Below are 19,175 nucleotides of genomic sequence, written 5' to 3'. Positions count from 1 at the left end.
TGCTTTTGATTAGTGTTCGGGACGCTCACCTGCTCCCGGGCACTAATCAGAGAGCTATGTATTCCTGCTTTTCGCCACACTCAGTCTGGCTGTCTTGTTTGTGCTATGCAACAAGTTACGTGGGTATATCAATCAATCAATCAATCAATCAATCAATCAATCAATCAATCAATCAATCAGTATACTCTTTGATTCCTGATTCAATGCTAAGTCTTCCTGTTAGCTATTTCATTAGCTTCCTTTTCTTGTGTTTGCATTTTCCTGTATTTTTAGATTTTGACTGAATGATGGTAAATAAATCATTGTCTTACCTGCACCCTGCCTCCGGAGTTCCGTCTGCATCCTGGGAAAAGGATCCGTGCAATAACAACATCTTGCTTAAATGTGTTTCAGTTGGTTCTGTCTCTGGACTACACACTGGACTGAGTCTTTATACTACACACACACACACACACACACACACACATCGGTAGCTGTTAACAGTCAATATGGCCCACCTCACCATGAAAGAACTAAAACTTGACAACTTTTTAGGGGAAAATAGTGCATATTTTGTTTTCTTGCCCTAAATAAACAAGGCATGAATACATTTGAAAACATTAAAATTTGATATCGACTGATAGATCTGAAGTTGATCTCGAGATTTAGGCGTTAAAATTTTTTTATATATGACTTATTTTTAACATAATTATGACTGAGACCCTTCCGGGTCCACGGGACCAAAGTTGAGGAAAGTCCTCAAGGTTAAACAAAATCTATATATTGTATTTCTGTTTTGAAAATGAAAAATATGAAAATGGCCACCGCATGCTTTGATTATTCCGTGTGGAAATGTACGTTTGGACACTGCTACTAATGGCTACTAAGTTAGAAGTCATTTTATTAGTCAAATAATGGACACCATTGACAGGACAGTAATATACATTCAGCTCACCTGTACAATAAATGATGGGGGGGGGGAGGGGGGGGGGGGGGGGGGTCTCACATCCACAACATCCACGTGTTCTCCCTTTAAAGTGTCTGACCTCTGCAATTACTGCTTGGAACTCTTTGGTCGTTTAGGAAAGTATGTTGGCAAAAAACATGGTAAAATCTCAACTAGTTTTGGCATCAACGGATGTTCTTTGCTTTTGACTTATCTCGCCGTCAAAGAGCGTGGAAGTCCCTGTGTTGACGTCCAGGAGCGGGGGAGGGTAAATACTGCATTTAGGTATGGCGCCGTACCACACGGTTCCTTCCTGTGAAGAACTATAAGGCGCTGGCTGAAAGTCTACTTCCTGCAGTGGAAAGGCAGCTTTTGGATGCAGGTGACATTAGGAAGCAGCAAAAATGTTGCCGTGACGACGGGTAGTAGGTCAAAAGGATGAAACAAGCTCCTCCAAAAGTCTGTGCTCATCACAAAAAAGTCCCCCCCCTCCCTGGTTCCCGTTAGGGACATGAGACAAAGACCAGTTCAACGACATCGAACCTTTGGAAACAAAACTTCACGTTGTCATGGCGATGAACACACGTCACTTCCTTGTGTACTTCCTGTAGGGCAGGTGTGTCCAAACTAAGGCTCGCGGGCCAAATGCTGCCCGTCGGCGCCTTCATTTTGGCCCGACTTGCATGATGGCTGCAACTTTGTGGACTTTGTGAGTAATTCAGGCTGATGACCATGAATTGCACTTTGGGGTACCGAATTTTACGGACTGTGTGTATAGGCCACACCCACTAACTGATGTTAGAATTGGGGGTTAAATTACCAAAAATGATTCCCGGGCGCAGCTACTGCTGCTGCTCACTGCTCCCCTCACCTCCCAGGGGGTGATCAAGGGGATGGGTCAAATGCAGAGGACAAGTTTCACCACACCTAGTGTGTGTGTGAGACTATCATTGGTACCTTAACTTAACTTAAATAACTAGTGTGTGCGTGTGTGTGTGTGTGTGTGTGTGTGTGTGTGTGTGTGTGTGTGTGTGTGTGTGTGTGTGTGTGTGTGTGTGTGTGTGTGTGTGTGTGTGACTACCATTGGTACTTTAACTTAACTTAAACACCTAGTGTGTGTGTGTGTGTGTGTGTGTGTGTGTGTGTGTGTGTGTGTGTGTGTGTGTGTGTGTGTGTGTGTGTGTGTGTATGTGTGTGTGTGTGTGTGTGTGTGTGTGTGTGTGTGTGTGTGTGTGTGTGTGTGTGTGTGTGTGTGTGTGTGTGTGTGTGTGTGACTATCATTGGTACTTTAACTTTAAGTTTTAGAAGAAAAAAAACATGTCTACATACATTAGCTGCAGCGGACTATAAGCCGCAAGTATCTACGTTGTGAAATTACTTATTTACACAGAAATACCTTCATTGTTTTCACACGATGTCTGTAACACGGCAGTAAAATGGCCGATCAAACAAAACAGAAGTCCTCGTCATGGACCCACCAGCTGCACAAGCTAGCTCTCCAACTAAACAGACTCAATAACTCCACACTGAAGTTTTGCTGAATTTACGGAACTGAAACAATCCAAAAAGAATGCCATTGTAAGTTAATAATACTAACACAGACACTCGTAAACATGTTAGCATATTAGCTAATGCTAACAATGCTAGCTTCGTTACGTTACAATAGCACGTAGAAATATGTGTGAGAACACTTCTACAGACGTCACACATGGGACGCTTTAGTACGTATGAATAGTTTGAAGTATATTGTAAAACTTACAAGAATGACTTGAAGTGATGAACGAGGAATCCGTACGAGTAGAAACGCTATGGACGGCTAGAAGACTGAACGACACTTTGGTTGAGAAAAAATAAATAAATAAAAGCCCAGCCGGTAAATGGAAGGACACTGCAGCACCTGCGGTGAGCCAACGCATCCAAAATACAACGCCATAGCACAAACAATATATAAACAAAGAAACGGTGCCATAGCACAAACAATATATATATATATAAACAAAGAATAACCAGTGTTGGGTTAGTTACTGAAAACCAGTAACTAGTTACAGTTACTAGTTACTTTATTTTAAAAGTAACTCAGTTACTAACTCAGTTACTTAAACCAAAAAGTAATGCGTTACTGTGAAAAGTAACTATTTAGTTACTTATATTTATTTTTTTATTTTTTTAAGGCCCCATTTAATGCCCTTTTAGCCTTCATGTCAGTCCTGTTATTGCACTGGACAATAATACAATCTGTTCATCAACTTCACACATCACTCAACTCTGCTAAGCAATGTGCTCTACATACAACACACAAACAATGTGCTCTACATACAACACACAAACAATGTGCTCTACATACAACACACAAACAATGTGCTCTACATACAACACACAAACAATGTGCTCTACATACAACACACAAACAATGTGCTCTACATACAACACACAAACAATGTGCTCTACATACAACACACAAACAATGTGCTCTACATACAACACACAAACAATGTGCTCTACATACAACACACAAACAATGTGCTCTACATACAACACACAAGCAATGTGCTCTACATACAACACACAAAGACAAAGATATGTTTCAAAGGGCCAATTTGTTTCAGGCCAGAACAAATTGACTAAAGTATTGTAAATAGCTGCAACATAACATACATAAGTAACAAACAGCATAAAAACAACATAGCTGTAAAGCAAGGAAGGCACACACTACATACACAAAGCCTAACCAGGCGTTTTTTTCTCTCAAGGAATTGTGAAATAAAATCATGTCTGAAGCCCAGAACACTCTACACATTTCCCCACTGAGTTTAGAAGTTTAGAGCAGGGGTCCGGAACCTTTTTGGCTGAGACAGCCATGAAAGCCAAATATTTTAAAATGTATTTCCGTGAGAGCCGTATAATATTTTTTAACAATGAATACAACTAAATGCGTGCATTTTTAAGTAAGACCAACATTTTTAGAGTATAATAAATCTCTTATCTTACCATTAATGCGACTTCTGGTGCTGCATGGTTTTGCTGATGGCTTTGTAGTCTGGTTGATACGTGGTTATTTTTAACACTGTGATGACCAGCGGAATTATTCATGACTTATCGTGTCAAGCAGTGTCAGCTAAGATGTATCTGAGAGCCAGATGCAGTCATCAAAAGAGCCACATCTGGCTCTAGAGCCATAGGTTTCCTATCCCTGGTTTAGAGCAAAGGAAAGATTGGCCTGGCCCACTAGCATCTCTCTTTATGTTTGTGAACTTTATAGTCTATACATTTAGAGTGATGTGATAATCAAACACTCTAGAAGTCTAGAATGAAAGAGTATCTAAGAGAATTGACAGAGTTTGTGTACCTTCAGTGTGCAGTGCCTCGCTAAAATCCAGACGCTGTTGGAGGTGGAGGTGAAGTGTGTGTCTCTTTACTCGCTTCGTCGAAGCATGTTGTTTTTGGAGCTGTTTCAGCATATTTGAATTGCTAGGATAGGATCTTTGATCCAAGACACAACTTACATTCAACTAAAATGTTCTTTTCTTTGTGCTCCACAAAAGAAAAGTACTGAAAATATCTCCATGTTAAGAAACTTGGCTTCGGGCTTCGCCATGATGTCTTGTTAGTAAACACAGACACGCCCCCTCCCACACACACACATACACACACACATACACACACACACACACAAACACACACACACACACACACACACACACACAGACGACAGCGCGCGGCACGCCTCTTCCTTGTCGCCTCCTCTGCAGCGCTGCAATAAAACACACTCAGATCTTCTCAGTTTCGAGCCAATACTACATAAAAAATAACGCAAAATAACACAGTAACGCATCATGTAGTAACGGTAACTGAGTTACTGAATATAAAAAATAACGCTAGATTACTAGTTACCGCCGATAGTAACGGTGTTAGTTGCTTTCGGTCTCCCCTAGAGGGGGTGGGGTTACCCACATATGCGGTCCTCTCCAAGGTTTCTCATAGTCATTCACATCGACGTCCCACTGGGGTGAGTTTTTCCTTGCCCGTATGTGGGCTTTGTACCGAGGATGTCGTTGTGGCTTGTGCAGCCCTTTGAGACACTTGTGATTTAGGGCTATATAAATAAAGATTGATTGATTGATTGATAGTCCCAACACTGACAATAGCACACATTCTTAGTGTTTTTGCTTGCTTTTTTTTAATAAAAATGTTTTTACTATAACCGCCGGCCAAGAAAAATTCATAAATTAGCAGCTCCGCTCCACAAGGTTCAAAGTGTAGGGGGAAAAGTAGCGGCTTATAGTCCGGAATTGCCGGTGAATACATCACAGCATTTATCTATATGACCCAATCAAACCTTTGCCAGTCATGGTGCAAATAAAGCCACACAGGAAGTCAACACAGGAAGTCAACACAGGAAGTCATGGTGCGAATAAAGCCACACAGGAAGTCATGGTGCAAATAAAGCCACACAGGAAGTCATGGTGCAAATAAAGCCACACAGGAAGTCAACACAGGAAGTCATGGTGCGAATAAAGCCACACAGGAAGTCATGGTGCAAAGAAAGCCACACAGGAAGTCAACACAGGAAGTCATGGTGTAAATAAAGCCACACAGGAAGTCAACACAGGAAGTCATGGTGCAAATAAAGCCACACAGGAAGTCAACACAGGAAGTCATGGTGCAAATAAAGCCAGACAGGAAGTCAACACATGAAGTCATGGTGCAAATAAAGCCACACAGGAAGTCATGGTGCAAATAAAGCCACACAGGAAGTCATGGTGCAAATAAAGCCAGACAGGAAGTCATGGTGCAAATCAAGCCACACAGGAAGTCAACACAGGAAGTCATGGTGCCACACAGGAAGTCAACACACACCACAATCTGCTCACTCAACTTTGTGTGGATTATTAAAAAAATGTCCAAGCACAATACATAAGTGAAAATGCTAGCCATTTTTATCCCCTGCAATGCATGATGGGAACCTGCTTGATTGAATAGAAAAGTTAGTAAAGATTGAACTAATCTTAAAATCCAATGATTGATCTTTTTCTTATATTGACACTATTTCTGAGCTGAAGTGACAAAGTTTGGACACCCTGGCTGACCTGACCTGACCTGTAGGAGGATGACGTTAACTACTAGCAGCTGGTAAAGTAGGTCAAGGGATTCATGCTTCCAGTCCATTACTGGAAATAATGGAAAGTGCCACTCTACATGGCAACTGACAATGTGGTCAAAACACCTTTGAAGATATTCAACACTCTACTGCCATCTGGCGGCAAAAGTGGGTAGTGCACCCCTACACACACACAGTTTGTCACATTTCATGTGTCAGGTAAAGCGCATGAATCCCCTTCCTTAGCTACATAGGCTGTGTATTAGTAAAGACAATTAGTGCTACGTCTAATTAAGAATACATTTGTTTCTAGAACGAGCCAATGAAAAATGATTTATGGACGCCATCAGTTCAGCTTATTTGCAACATTTTCAATGATATTCTACTTTTAGTAATTGAATGTTTTTTTATCGGTTGAAGCGCAGCAAACTCTGGGCTGAACTATTTTTTTTTTTTGTCCACCTGGATCAGTGGTGCAAAATGTGGTCCGGGTGCCATTTTTGGCTTTTCTATCGGCCCTGTCAATATATTGATGCTCAAACTGTGGTGCGTGTGCCACCAGCTCCATCTAGTGGTACGCCAAACAACCACTTGATTAAATGACATTGTTCTACATTCAAACACAGTGTTACTGTTCAAACTGTGCGTAATGTTACATATGAAATATGCTTGTTAAATAAAACGTCTGCCTTGTTTTTGATGAATACTTGGGCCTACTACGCTACAGTATTGTAATGTTGGTCATTATGCTGGTACTTGATGAATACTTAGGTCTACGACGCTACTGTATTGTAATGTTGGTCATTATGCTGGTACTTGATGAATACTTAGGTCTACTATGCTACTGTATTGTAATGTTGGTCATTATGCTGGTACTTGATGAATACTTAGGTCTACGACGCTACTGTATTGTAATGTTGGTCATTATGCTGGTACTTGATGAATACTTAGGTCTACTACACTACTGTATTGTAATGTTGGTCATTACTTGATGAGTTGTCACTTCTCTATGAAGCGCTTTGAGTGCCTAGAAAAGCGCTATATAAATGTAATCCATTATTATTATTATTATTATTATTATTATTATTATTATGACTTGGTGATCAGAGTGTTTTCTGAGGTCAACTTGAAGAAGCAACGATTGAATAATGAGATATTTGATTAGTTGGGCTGTCAAAAGTAACGAGTTAATGTTTGCATTCATCTTTTACATTTATTTTGAGAGTGGACACTATTTGACTTGATGCTATTTGACTTGATGCTATTTGACTTGATGCTATTTGACTTGATGCTATTTGACTTGATGCTATTTGACTTGACGCTATTTGACTTGATGCTATTTGACTTGATGCTATTTGACTTGATGCTATTTGACTTGATGCTATTTGACTTGATGCTATTTGACTTGATGCTATTTGACTTGATGCTATTTGACTTGATGCTATTTGACTTGATGCTATTTGACTTGATGCTATTTGACTTGAGTGGACTTTAGACACGACTCTTAGCAAGTTTGGAAGAAATAAAAGTTGTCAAACTTTTTGATTTCCTGTTTGACGTTTGACATTGTGACAGTAAATCTGCATTTTTGTCCAAATTCAGAGTTGTTGTTTTTTTTGTCAATTCAAATGATGCAAGCAAGTAATAAACTGTGATTAATCAGATGAATCCCAATGAAAGTGTGATTCATCATTTGTTTGCACTTGTTTTATTGTAATAATCACAACTTTTGTTACCTGGGAAGTATGCTAACATGCTAACATTAGCATATGAATGTTTGATGCTAGAATTTTAGCTAGTTTTGTATGCAAAATAAATCCTGCATTTCACGTGTAGTCAAGTAAAACCATTTAAAAATAATTTTGCATGAAATTCTGACAAAAGAATTCAATTTGTGTCAAAATCTTGGGGTCTTTTTTCAAGTTGAAATTGTGCACACAAGTCATTTCCTGTGATGACTCAAGATAATCCACATTTGTATTCTGATTTAACAACTCAACCATTTGACAGCACTTATTTACAGGAATGAAAAGTTTCTTATCAGCTGAAGTTCAGAATTATTGCTACATAACCAAACTGTTTTTGTCCGCCTACGCCAACTGTGCCCAAAGTGCGGCTCGGGGGCCATTTTTGGCCCACAGCTCATTTTTTATTAAAGTGAAAGTGAAAGTATCAAGATTGTCACACACACACACACACACACACACTAGGTGTGGTGAAATGTGTCCTCTGCATTTGACCCGTCCCTTGTTCACCCCCTGGGAGGTGAGGGGAGCAGTGAGCAGCAGCGGTGGCTTGTTAAATTAAACACATTTAGTAGATTTATTATTAGATATTAGGATTTGTCACCTTGAACAGAAAAGCTAAAACTCGGATGTTTTGTCCAAATAGCTTAGCATATGTTGACCTAGCTTTAGCATCTTTACTGTAGAAATTGTACCAAAGTGGCCCTTTTCATTTTGTTTATGTTAGGACTCAACATTTCTAACATTTCATTTTGTTTATGTTAGGACTCAACATTTCTAACATTTCATTTTGTTTATGTTAGGACTCAACATTTCTAACGTTTCATTTTGTTTACGTTAGGACTCAACATTTCTAACATTTCATTTTGTTTATGTTAGGACTCAACATTTCTAACGTTTCATTTTGTTTATGTTAGGACTCAACATTTCTAACATTTCATTTTGTTTATGTTAGGACTCAACATTTCTAACATTTCATTTTGTTTATGTTAGGACTCAACATTTCTAACGTTTCATTTTGTTTATGTTAGGACTCAACATTTCTAACATTTCATTTTGTTTATGTTAGGACTCAACATTTCTAACATTTCATTTTGTTTATGTTAGGACTCAACATTTCTAACGTTTCATTTTGTTTACGTTAGGACTCAACATTTCTAACATTTCATTTTGTTTATGTTAGGACTCAACATTTCTAACGTTTCATTTTGTTTATGTTAGGACTCAACATTTCTAACATTTCATTTTGTTTATGTTAGGACTCAACATTTCTAACATTTCATTTTGTTTATGTTAGGACTCAACATTTCTAACGTTTCATTTTGTTTATGTTAGGACTCAACATTTCTAACATTTCATTTTGTTTACGTTAGGACTCAACATTTCTAACATTTCATTTTGTTTATGTTAGGACTCAACATTTATAACATTTCATTTTGTTTATGTTAGGACTCAACATTTCTAACATTTCATTTTTTTACGTTAGGACTCAACATTTCTAACATTTCATTTTGTTTATGTTAGGACTCAACATTTCTAACATTTCATTTTTTTACGTTAGGACTCAACATTTCTAACATTTCATTTTGTTTATGTTAGGACTCAACATTTCTAACATTTCATTTTGTTTATGTTAGGACTCAACATTTCCATATGAAAGCCTTTTTGTAACGTTTCCAGGCCCACTACACCGGGCTTCACTTCCTGTCCGTCACTTTAACGGGTCCCCTGCGAGAAACGCAGCTGCAGTGAGGCATGCTGGGTAGCGGGAGTCAGTGTAATCCGTTGGGCGTAAACGGCGACATGCGGTCCAGGCTGATGACGGCCTGGCAGTCCTCCGGGTCGCACACGGAGTCGCCGGCGTGGTCGTCGTTGACGGAGAACTGCGAGATCCGGTCGAAGGTCTCCTCGCGGTCCAGACACTCCACCACGTTGGGGATCATGTTGACGTAGGCGTTGGCCACATCCTTGTGGAAGATGGTGTCCTGGTTGTAGGACACCAGCTCGTTGCTGATGTTCACCGTTTCCACCGGCGTGCCGGAGCAGAAGTGGCGGCAGCCCAGCAGGCCGGCGAAGGCCTTGCGGAAGTCGGCGTTGAAGGCGTAGATGACGGGGTTGAGCGAGGAGTTGGTCCAGCCGAACCACACGAAGACGTCGAAGGTGGTCTCGCTGACGCAGGGCAGGCCGGCGTGGCGGTCGGTGGGCGGGCGCTCACAGAAGGGCACCATGCAGTTGAGCACGAAGAAGGGCAGCCAGCAGCACACGAACACGCCCACGATGACGGAGAGGGTCTTGAAGACTTTGGTCTCCCGCCGGATGGAGGTCTTCAAAGTGTTGTGGTGCTGACACTCCACCCGCTCGCTCCTGCAACTCTGCGCGTGTTCCGCCGCTCTCTCCAGCGAGGCGATTCTGCGGATCTGGATTTGCGCGATGCGGTAGATGCGCGTGTAGGTGACGATCATGATGGCCACGGGGATGTAGAAGCTGACCAAGGACGAGGAGATGGCGTACTCGCGGCTCAGGCTGGAGTCGCAGCTCTCGGAGGAGGAGTTGAGCGTCCCGGACGCCGCTCGGTGCCAGTCCAGCTGCACGGGGATGAAGGAGATGAGCAGAGACAAAGTCCAGGTCAGGAAGATCATGACGAAGGCCACTCGCTGGGTCATCTTGCGCTCGTAGCGGAAGGGGCTGGAAATGGCCCAGTAGCGGTCCACGCTGATGACGCACAGGTTGAGGATGGACGCCGTGGAACACATGATGTCGAACGCCACCCACACGCTGCAGAAGGTGCCGAAGGGCCAGTAGCCCGCCACTTCCGCCACGGCCTTCCACGGCATGACCAGCACGGCCACCAACAGGTCGGACAGCGCCAGCGACACGATGAAGATGTTGGTGACTTTGGCGCGCAGGTGGCGTGTGCGCAGCACGGCCGAGCAGACCAGGATGTTGCCCAGCAGCGTCCACAGGATGAGGAGGAAGAGGAGGCATCCCGTCACGGCGCGCGACGCCACGTCACGCCCGTTGTCGTCCGTCGCCGCCGAGCCGCTGCCGTTCCACATCGGCGCGGAGTCGGTCGCCTCCTGCGCGGAGGACAGATACTTGGCCGGGCTCTCCATGCGCGCGCGCGCCGCCGCGCCGCACGCCGCGGGATCACCGCATCGCTCCCGGGGAAAGTCAGCGAAAACCGCGCGCATCGTCGAGCGGCGCGCTCATGTCGCAGCCTGCGCGTGGTCCTGTGACGACCACCCGCGCGCGTGTGGAAGGAGGGATTCCCGCGCGCTCGACTGCCAGGTGCGTTCACGCCGCGTTACGCACTGCGTGAGAAGAGCGGAGTGCGGACGTCCCGCGGCTCGTCCGGGATGCGTGAGAAGAGCGGAGTGCGGACGTCCCGCGGCTCGTCCGGGATGCGAGCTCGCCGACGCGGCAAAAAGCGCAGAAATGCTTGAAAAAGAAAAAGGTGTCAGAAAAGCGCGCGTGTCCATTTTGTGACGCGGGGAGCTGTCCGTGGTGCTGAACGCGTCACAGCGCGCGCTCCGGATCGTCCGTGACCGCGACCGAGACCGAGACCGAGACCGAGACCGCCACCGCGACTCTTTACGGCGGCCAAACAACTTGTTGCCATTTTGGAAAGAACAAAGTGGCGCAGGTGAGTCACGTGTGACTCTGTGTCACGTCACGGCTATTTTTAGCGCGGGCTGCGTGACTGTCCAATCGGTCTGACGTGACGTCACAACAATGCCAAATTCTCTGGGGTAAAGCCGAGACATGCCACACGCACGCACACGTCAAAAGTGCTATATGTGATACTTTTTTTTACCTTGTTTTTAAACAATGAAATCCACCTGTGCAATCATTCTTCACCACCCAGTGCTAATAATACTTAACCACCCAGTGCTAATAATACTTCACCACCCAGTGCTAATAATACTTCATCATCCAGTGCTAATAGTACTTCACCACCCAGTGCTAATAATTCTTCACCACCCAGTGCTAGTAGTACTTCACCACCCAGTGCTAATAGTACTTCACCACCCAGTGCTAATAATACTTCCCCACCCAGTGCTAATAATACTTCACCACCCAGTGCTAATAATACTTCACCACCCAGTGCTAATAGTACTTCACCACCCAGTGCTAATAATACTTCCCCACCCAGTGCTAATAATCCTTCACCACCCAGTGCTAATAGTACTTCACCACCCAGTGCTAATAATCCTTCACCACCCAGTGCTAATAATCCTTCACCACCCAGTGCTAATAGTATTTCACCACCCAGTGCTAATAGTACTTCCCCACCCAGTGCTAATAATACTTCACCATCCAGTCACTGTGGAAAAAAGAAAAGCTCACTGCAAGTTTGCAAAAAAGAGCTGACAAAATATAAGATAAAAAGAGTTTATTGGAGGGGAAAAAATACTACAAACTACTGTAATAATAATTTGACTTGTTAAGACATCCTGAATGAAAACATTAGCAGGAGTTTTAAGATAAAAATAAGTATTTTATTCTGGAAAAAAAGCATTATTGAACTTCAATGAAGCATCTTCGAGAGGATGCAGAATGTTAAAAGACGATTGATATGTGGGGGAAACTGATCTTATTTGAATAGTTCAGTTCTTAATTTGAACTTTTTTTTAACTAGAAAAGAAAACATGTAAATATTCATGCTAAAATTAAGATTATGATGTCAAGTCATTGACTAAAAATAAGTAAATAACTGTTAAATCTATCGGGACATTTGTAGAAATATAATTTCTAACCTTGGCAAGTAATCCGCAGTCTAGAAGAAAACAATAATACATTCTCAACTCTAAATTGAACAAGCTTGTTTTAAATATGTTTTTGTTTCAAATGATCTTCCCATTGTTACTGCTGGCCCTCTTAAAAAGGTCAATAAATGGCGACATCCAGTGGTCTCCTTGTGTACTACAACATGCACCAGCAGAGCCAAGCATGCAGGTGAAAAATCAGACTATATCTGAAAAGTACTTTAATTAAAGAGTGGATTTCTTACGTTCTGGAGGTTAGAATGCATTTCTTAACTTCTGAAGTGATGATTATACATTTTAGGATGGACTGAGAATAAAAGACCTGAATTCAGTATCTACAAAATGCACACACAAGAAAAACCCTGTCAAAAATGTTAATATTGTAAACGACTGCTTCACACTCTAATCAGCAAATTACCTGCAACAAATTCCAAAGCCTTTTTTTATTCAATTTTTTTTTTATAGTTGATATAATATATATATATATATATATATATATATATATATATATATATATATATATATATATATATATATATATATATATATATATATATATAAGGTGTTTGTGACCATAAATCACAAGTTTATTAACAGAAAGCGTCCAGATTGAATGTTTGGAGGAATTGGTTCAACTGTCTGGAATCATTCTCGGTGCGAAGAAAGGAATGTTTGTATAGAAAATATGCAATTCACCACATCTAACAATGACTTTGGTGTTCCACAAGGTTCAGTCTTGAGCCTGTTATATTTGAGTATGTACATCAATGACCTAGCACTAATATAATACACTTTGGCAGATGTCCGCAGTCCATGCTAAAAGAAGACTATGATGATATGAGGGAACTAACAACAGCATTTAATAACAAATGGCTGCTTGAGAGTCAACATTGTAATGTTAGCTGCTTGTATGAAGCACAAGTGTCAAAGTGCATATTATGAAGTACAGTTGGTACTGAAAATATTCAAACTCCAATAAATGTTTCACTCTTTGTTTCATTGGAGCTATTTGCTAAAATCAAAAACGTTAATTTTTATTTCTCAATAATGTACTTTTGTACACTCAGCACCCATCTTGACAGAAAGAAGAGAAATGTATATATAAAACTTTTTTCAAAAAGGAAACACTGAAATATTACATGGTCAAAAGTAGTTAAACCTGCGGGGTTCAAACTAGTTGACTGGGGGGGACGCAAGCCGACTGCATTCATACATACATGTACTGTATATACATATACACAGACATATATATATATACACATACATATATATACACATACATATATATATATATATATATATATATATATATATATATATATATATATATATATATATATATATATATATATATATATATATATATATGTCTTTCCCACACATACATATATATGTATATATATATATACACATACATATATATATATACACATACATATATATATATATACACATACATATATATATACACATACATATATATATATATATATATATATATATATATATATATATATATATATATATCTAATATATATATACACACACACATATATACATATATATACATATATATATACAGGTAAAAGCCAGTAAATTAGAATATTTTGAAAAACTTGATTTATTTCAGTAATTGCATTCAAAAGGTGTAACTTGTACATTATATTTATTCATTGCACACAGACTGATGCATTCAAATGTTTATTTCATTTAATTTTGATGATTTGAAGTGGCAACAAATGAAAATCCAAAATTCCGTGTGTCACAAAATTAGAATATTACTTAAGGCTAATACAAAAAAGGGATTTTTAGAAATGTTGGCCAACTGAAAAGTATGAAAATGAAAAATATGAGCATGTACAATACTCAATACTTGGTTGGAGCTCCTTTTGCCTCAATTACTGCGTTAATGCGGCGTGGCATGGAGTCGATGAGTTTCTGGCACTGCTCAGGTGTTATGAGAGCCCAGGTTGCTCTGATAGTGGCCTTCAACTCTTCTGCGTTTTTGGGTCTGGCATTCTGCATCTTCCTTTTCACAATACCCCACAGATTTTCTATGGAGCTAAGGTCAGGGGAGTTGGCGGGCCAATTTAGAACAGAAATACCATGGTCCGTAAATCAGGCACGGGTAGATTTTGCGCTGTGTGCAGGCGCCAAGTCCTGTTGGAACTTGAAATCTCCATCTCCATAGAGCAGGTCAGCAGCAGGAAGCATGAAGTGCTCTAAAACTTGCTGGTAGACGGCTGCGTTGACCCTGGATCTCAGGAAACAGAGTGGACCGACACCAGCAGATGACATGGCACCCCAAACCATCACCCAACCATGCAAATTTTGCATTTCCTTTGGAAATCGAGGTCCCAGAGTCTGGAGGAAGACAGGAGAGGCACAGGATCCACGTTGCCTGAAGTCTAGTGTAAAGTTTCCACCATCAGTGATGGTTTGGGGTGCCATGTCATCTGCTGGTGTCGGTCCACTCTGTTTCCTGAGATCCAGGGTCAACGCAGCCGTCTACCAGCAAGTTTTAGAGCACTTCATGCTTCCTGCTGCTGACCTGCTCTATGGAGATGGAGATTTCAAGTTCCAACAGGACTTGGCGCCTGCACACAGTGCAAAATCTACCCGTGCCTGGTTTACGGACCATGGTATTTCTGTTCTAAATTGGCCCGCCAACTCCCCTGACCTTAGCCCCATAGAAAATCTGTGGGGTATTGTGAAAAGGAAGATGCAGAATGCCAGACCCAAAAACGCAGAAGAGTTGAAGGCCACTATCAGAGCAACCTGGGCTCTCATAACACCTGAGCAGTGCCAGAAACTCATGGACTCCATGCCACGCCGCATTAACGCAGTAATTGAGGCAAAAGGAGCTCCAACCAAGTATTGAGTATTGTACATGCTCATATTTTTCATTTTCATACTTTTCAGTTGGCCAACATTTCTAAAAATCCCTTTTTTGTATTAGCCTTAAGTAATATTCTAATTTTGTGACACACGGAATTTTGGATTTTCATTTGTTGCCACTTCAAATCATCAAAATTAAATGAAATAAACATTTGAATGCATCAGTCTGTGTGCAATGAATAAATATAATGTACAAGTTACACCTTTTGAATGCAATTACTGAAATAAATCAAGTTTTTCAAAATATTCTAATTTACTGGCTTTTACCTGTATATATATATATATATACACACACACATATATACATATATATACATATATATATATATATATATATATATATATATACACACACACATATATACATATATATACATATATATATATATATATATATATATATATATATACACACACACATATATACATATATATACATATATATATATATATATATATATATATATATACACACACACATATATACATATATATACATATATATATACACATACATATACGTATATATTGATATATATATATGTATATATGTATATATATATATATATATATATATAAATATATATATATACATATATATACATACATACATATAAACATACATATATACATACACATATACATACACATATATAGACATATACACATATATATATGTACACATACATATGTGTATATATATATATATATACATACATACACATACACAATATACATACATACACATATATATACACATATATATATATATATACATATACATGTATATATACATACACATATATATGTATACATATATGTATATATATACACATGTATATATACATATATGTATATGTACACATATATATGTATATATGTGTGTATATATATATATGCGTATATATACTGTATGTATATATGTACACATACACATCAATATATGTATATATATATACACATGTTTATATGTATATATATACATACATTTATTTATATATATATACATATTTGTACACATACAGATCAATATATGTATATATATATATATACATATTTGTACACATACAGATCAATATATGTATATATATACACATATATATATATATATATATATATATATGTGTATATATATACACATATATATATATATATATATATATATATATATATATATATAATAGAATTGATATATAATTAATAATTATTATAAGTGGTTATTAAGAGTATGTGAAAGTACAACTCCTACCTTGTTTACTTCTGTGACGACCTCCTTAAAGGTTTTTAAACAATCAAAAATGTTGGGTTCATGCTGAAAACAAAGTTTGGTTGTACTTGTGCAATCAATCAATCAATCAATCAATCAATGTTTATTTATATAGCCCTAAATCACAAGTGTCTCAAAGGGCTGCACAAGCCACAACGACATCCTCGGTACAGAGCCCATATAAGGGCAAGGAAAAACTCACCCCAGTGGGGCGTCGATGTGAATGACTACGAGAAACCTTGGAGAGGACCTGTGACAATAAAGACCTACCTACCTACCTTCAAAGCAGCTCAAATGCACCAAACATAGATAAGTGTGAGGAAAGAGTTTTGCATTGTTCCCATCATCCTTTTTAATGGCTGTCATGTTATGGATGTTTTGTATAATATCCATAAGGTTCAATGAGCAGGCTATGCTATGTTTGTTGAATTGATGTGCTGGTGATTTGTTTTTCTGCACAATGACTATGGAAGATTGTTTCAATTGAGTCATATAAGTAAATGCAGTGCTGTATTTCCCCAGTAAGTACAATTCATGGTTGAGTTACTTTCCTTGGCCACCAGATGGCAACAAATAGAATCTATCAGACGGCTGTTTATTGGTATATGATATGATCCCTGGCCCAATTGTTTATTGAACTTAAAGACACCGGCGGGCCGTAGTTTGGACACCTCTGACCACCTTTGCTGTGACACTCATCTTTGCTGTCCATTTCTGCTGATCCTCCTTGAGATGGTTCTGCTCCTTCATTGGAGTCCAGCTGGGTTTAATTCAACTGATTAGGAAATAATCACACCTGTCTATATAAAAGCTTACAGCTCACAGAGAATCATGAGCAGCACTCAATGTGGCCTCCATAATCCTTAGATAGACCACCGCAACTCTTCCTAGACCTGGCCGCCCAGACAAACTGACCAATCGTGGGAGAAGCGCCTCGTTGAGAGAGGTAAAGAAGAAGCCAAACATGGGAGAAAGTTCCACAAAGTCAACTATCACTGCAGTCCTCCACCAGTCAGGTCTTTGGCCCCATGGATGGAAGCCTCTCCTCAGTGCAAGACATAGACATAGAGACATAGAGTTTGCAAACAAAACCCATGAAGGACTCCCAGACTATGAGAAATAAGATTCTCTAGTTTGATGAGACCAGGTTGAACTTTGTGGAGAAAACCAGGCACTGCTTAAAACAGTGAAACATGGTGGTGGCAGCATCATGATATGGGCTTGTTTTCCAGCTGCAGGAAAAAGGCAATTGAAGGAAAGATGAATTGGGCCAAGTAGAACAATATACTGGAAGACAACCTCTTCCAGAGTGCTCAGGGCCTCAGACTGGGCCCAAGGTTCACCTTCCAACAAGACAACACCCCCAAGCACACAGTGAAAATAACAAAGGAGTGGCTTTGGAGCAACTCTGTGACCATTCTTGACTGGCGCAGCCAGAGCCCTGACCTAAACCCAAAGGAGCATCTCTAGAGTGACCTGAAATGGCTGTCCACCAACGTTCACCATCCAACCTGACAGAACTGGGGACAATCTGCGAGGAAGAATGGCAAAGGATCCTCAAATCCAGCTGTGAAAAACGTGTTGCATGGCTGTGCCACTTCAAAAGGATGTTTGTGCCATGTGATATTTCACTTCTTTTTTTTATAAATGAACAAAAATGTGTACATTTCTTGTTTTTTTCTGTCAAGATGGGGTGCTGAGGGTAGATTAATGAGAAATAGAATGAGCTTATTTGTTTTTAGCAAATGTCTGCAGTGAAACAAACATTTGTCCACCAAATGTTTTATGCTGTGTATGAATGCACAAAGGTGAGTTTTGTTGATGTTACTGACTTGTGTGGAGTGCTAATCAGACATATTTGGTCACTGCATGACTGCAAGCTAATTGATGCTAACATGCTATTTAGGCTAGCTGTATGTACATATTGCATCATTATGTCTCATTTGTAGCTATATTTGAGCTCATTTAATTTCCTTTACTTATGTCCTCTGTATATTTAATTTATATTCGCATGTCTCATGACACATTATCTGTATGTAATAATGGCTGCATGCCGGATAGTTGTTTGTGTGCCATGTTGTTCCAGACCACAGCAAATGTTACCCAGCTTGCAAAGATTGTAATAAATCCATTAGAAGAAGACAGCCTGGAACACACACATTTATACCTACAGCCTGACGTTTTCTTGGACACACACATTTATACCTTTGGCCATTATAAGACATTTCCAGGAGTTATCTCACCTTCTGAGTAGCCTCTGATTTACTAATGTTTTCCAATGTTGTAAAAATGTGTAGAATAAATATTAAAAATTGAACATTTCAGTTAGCAAAGATTTGTGTGAGTGAACAATTGAAAAGGGTCTGAATACTTACCGTACCTTCTTTATTTGATCAATTGTTTAACGCATTGTGGCAGTGAGTGGTTAACACCACCACCTTTAATCAGGGAATTTATTAATATTGTTCATCTGTGT

General features: G+C 39.7%; 1 protein-coding gene across 1 annotated transcript; it reads right to left on the bottom strand.

Moving 5' to 3' along the window:
* Positions 1–9,407: 9,407 nt before the first annotated feature.
* On the bottom strand, positions 9,408–11,643 carry drd5a (dopamine receptor D5a). The gene has a single exon (XM_061932413.2). The coding sequence runs from the start codon at positions 10,957–10,959 to the stop codon at positions 9,541–9,543; it is 1,419 nt and encodes a 472-aa protein (XP_061788397.2). The 5' UTR covers positions 10,960–11,643; the 3' UTR covers positions 9,408–9,540.
* Positions 11,644–19,175: the final 7,532 nt, after the last annotated feature.

This window comes from Nerophis lumbriciformis, linkage group LG38, assembly GCF_033978685.3.
Source record: "Nerophis lumbriciformis linkage group LG38, RoL_Nlum_v2.1, whole genome shotgun sequence".
NCBI classification, from domain to species: Eukaryota; Metazoa; Chordata; class Actinopteri; order Syngnathiformes; family Syngnathidae; genus Nerophis; species Nerophis lumbriciformis.
Note: the sequence above shows the minus strand (reverse complement) of the source record. Positions and strands in the feature narration are given on the sequence as shown.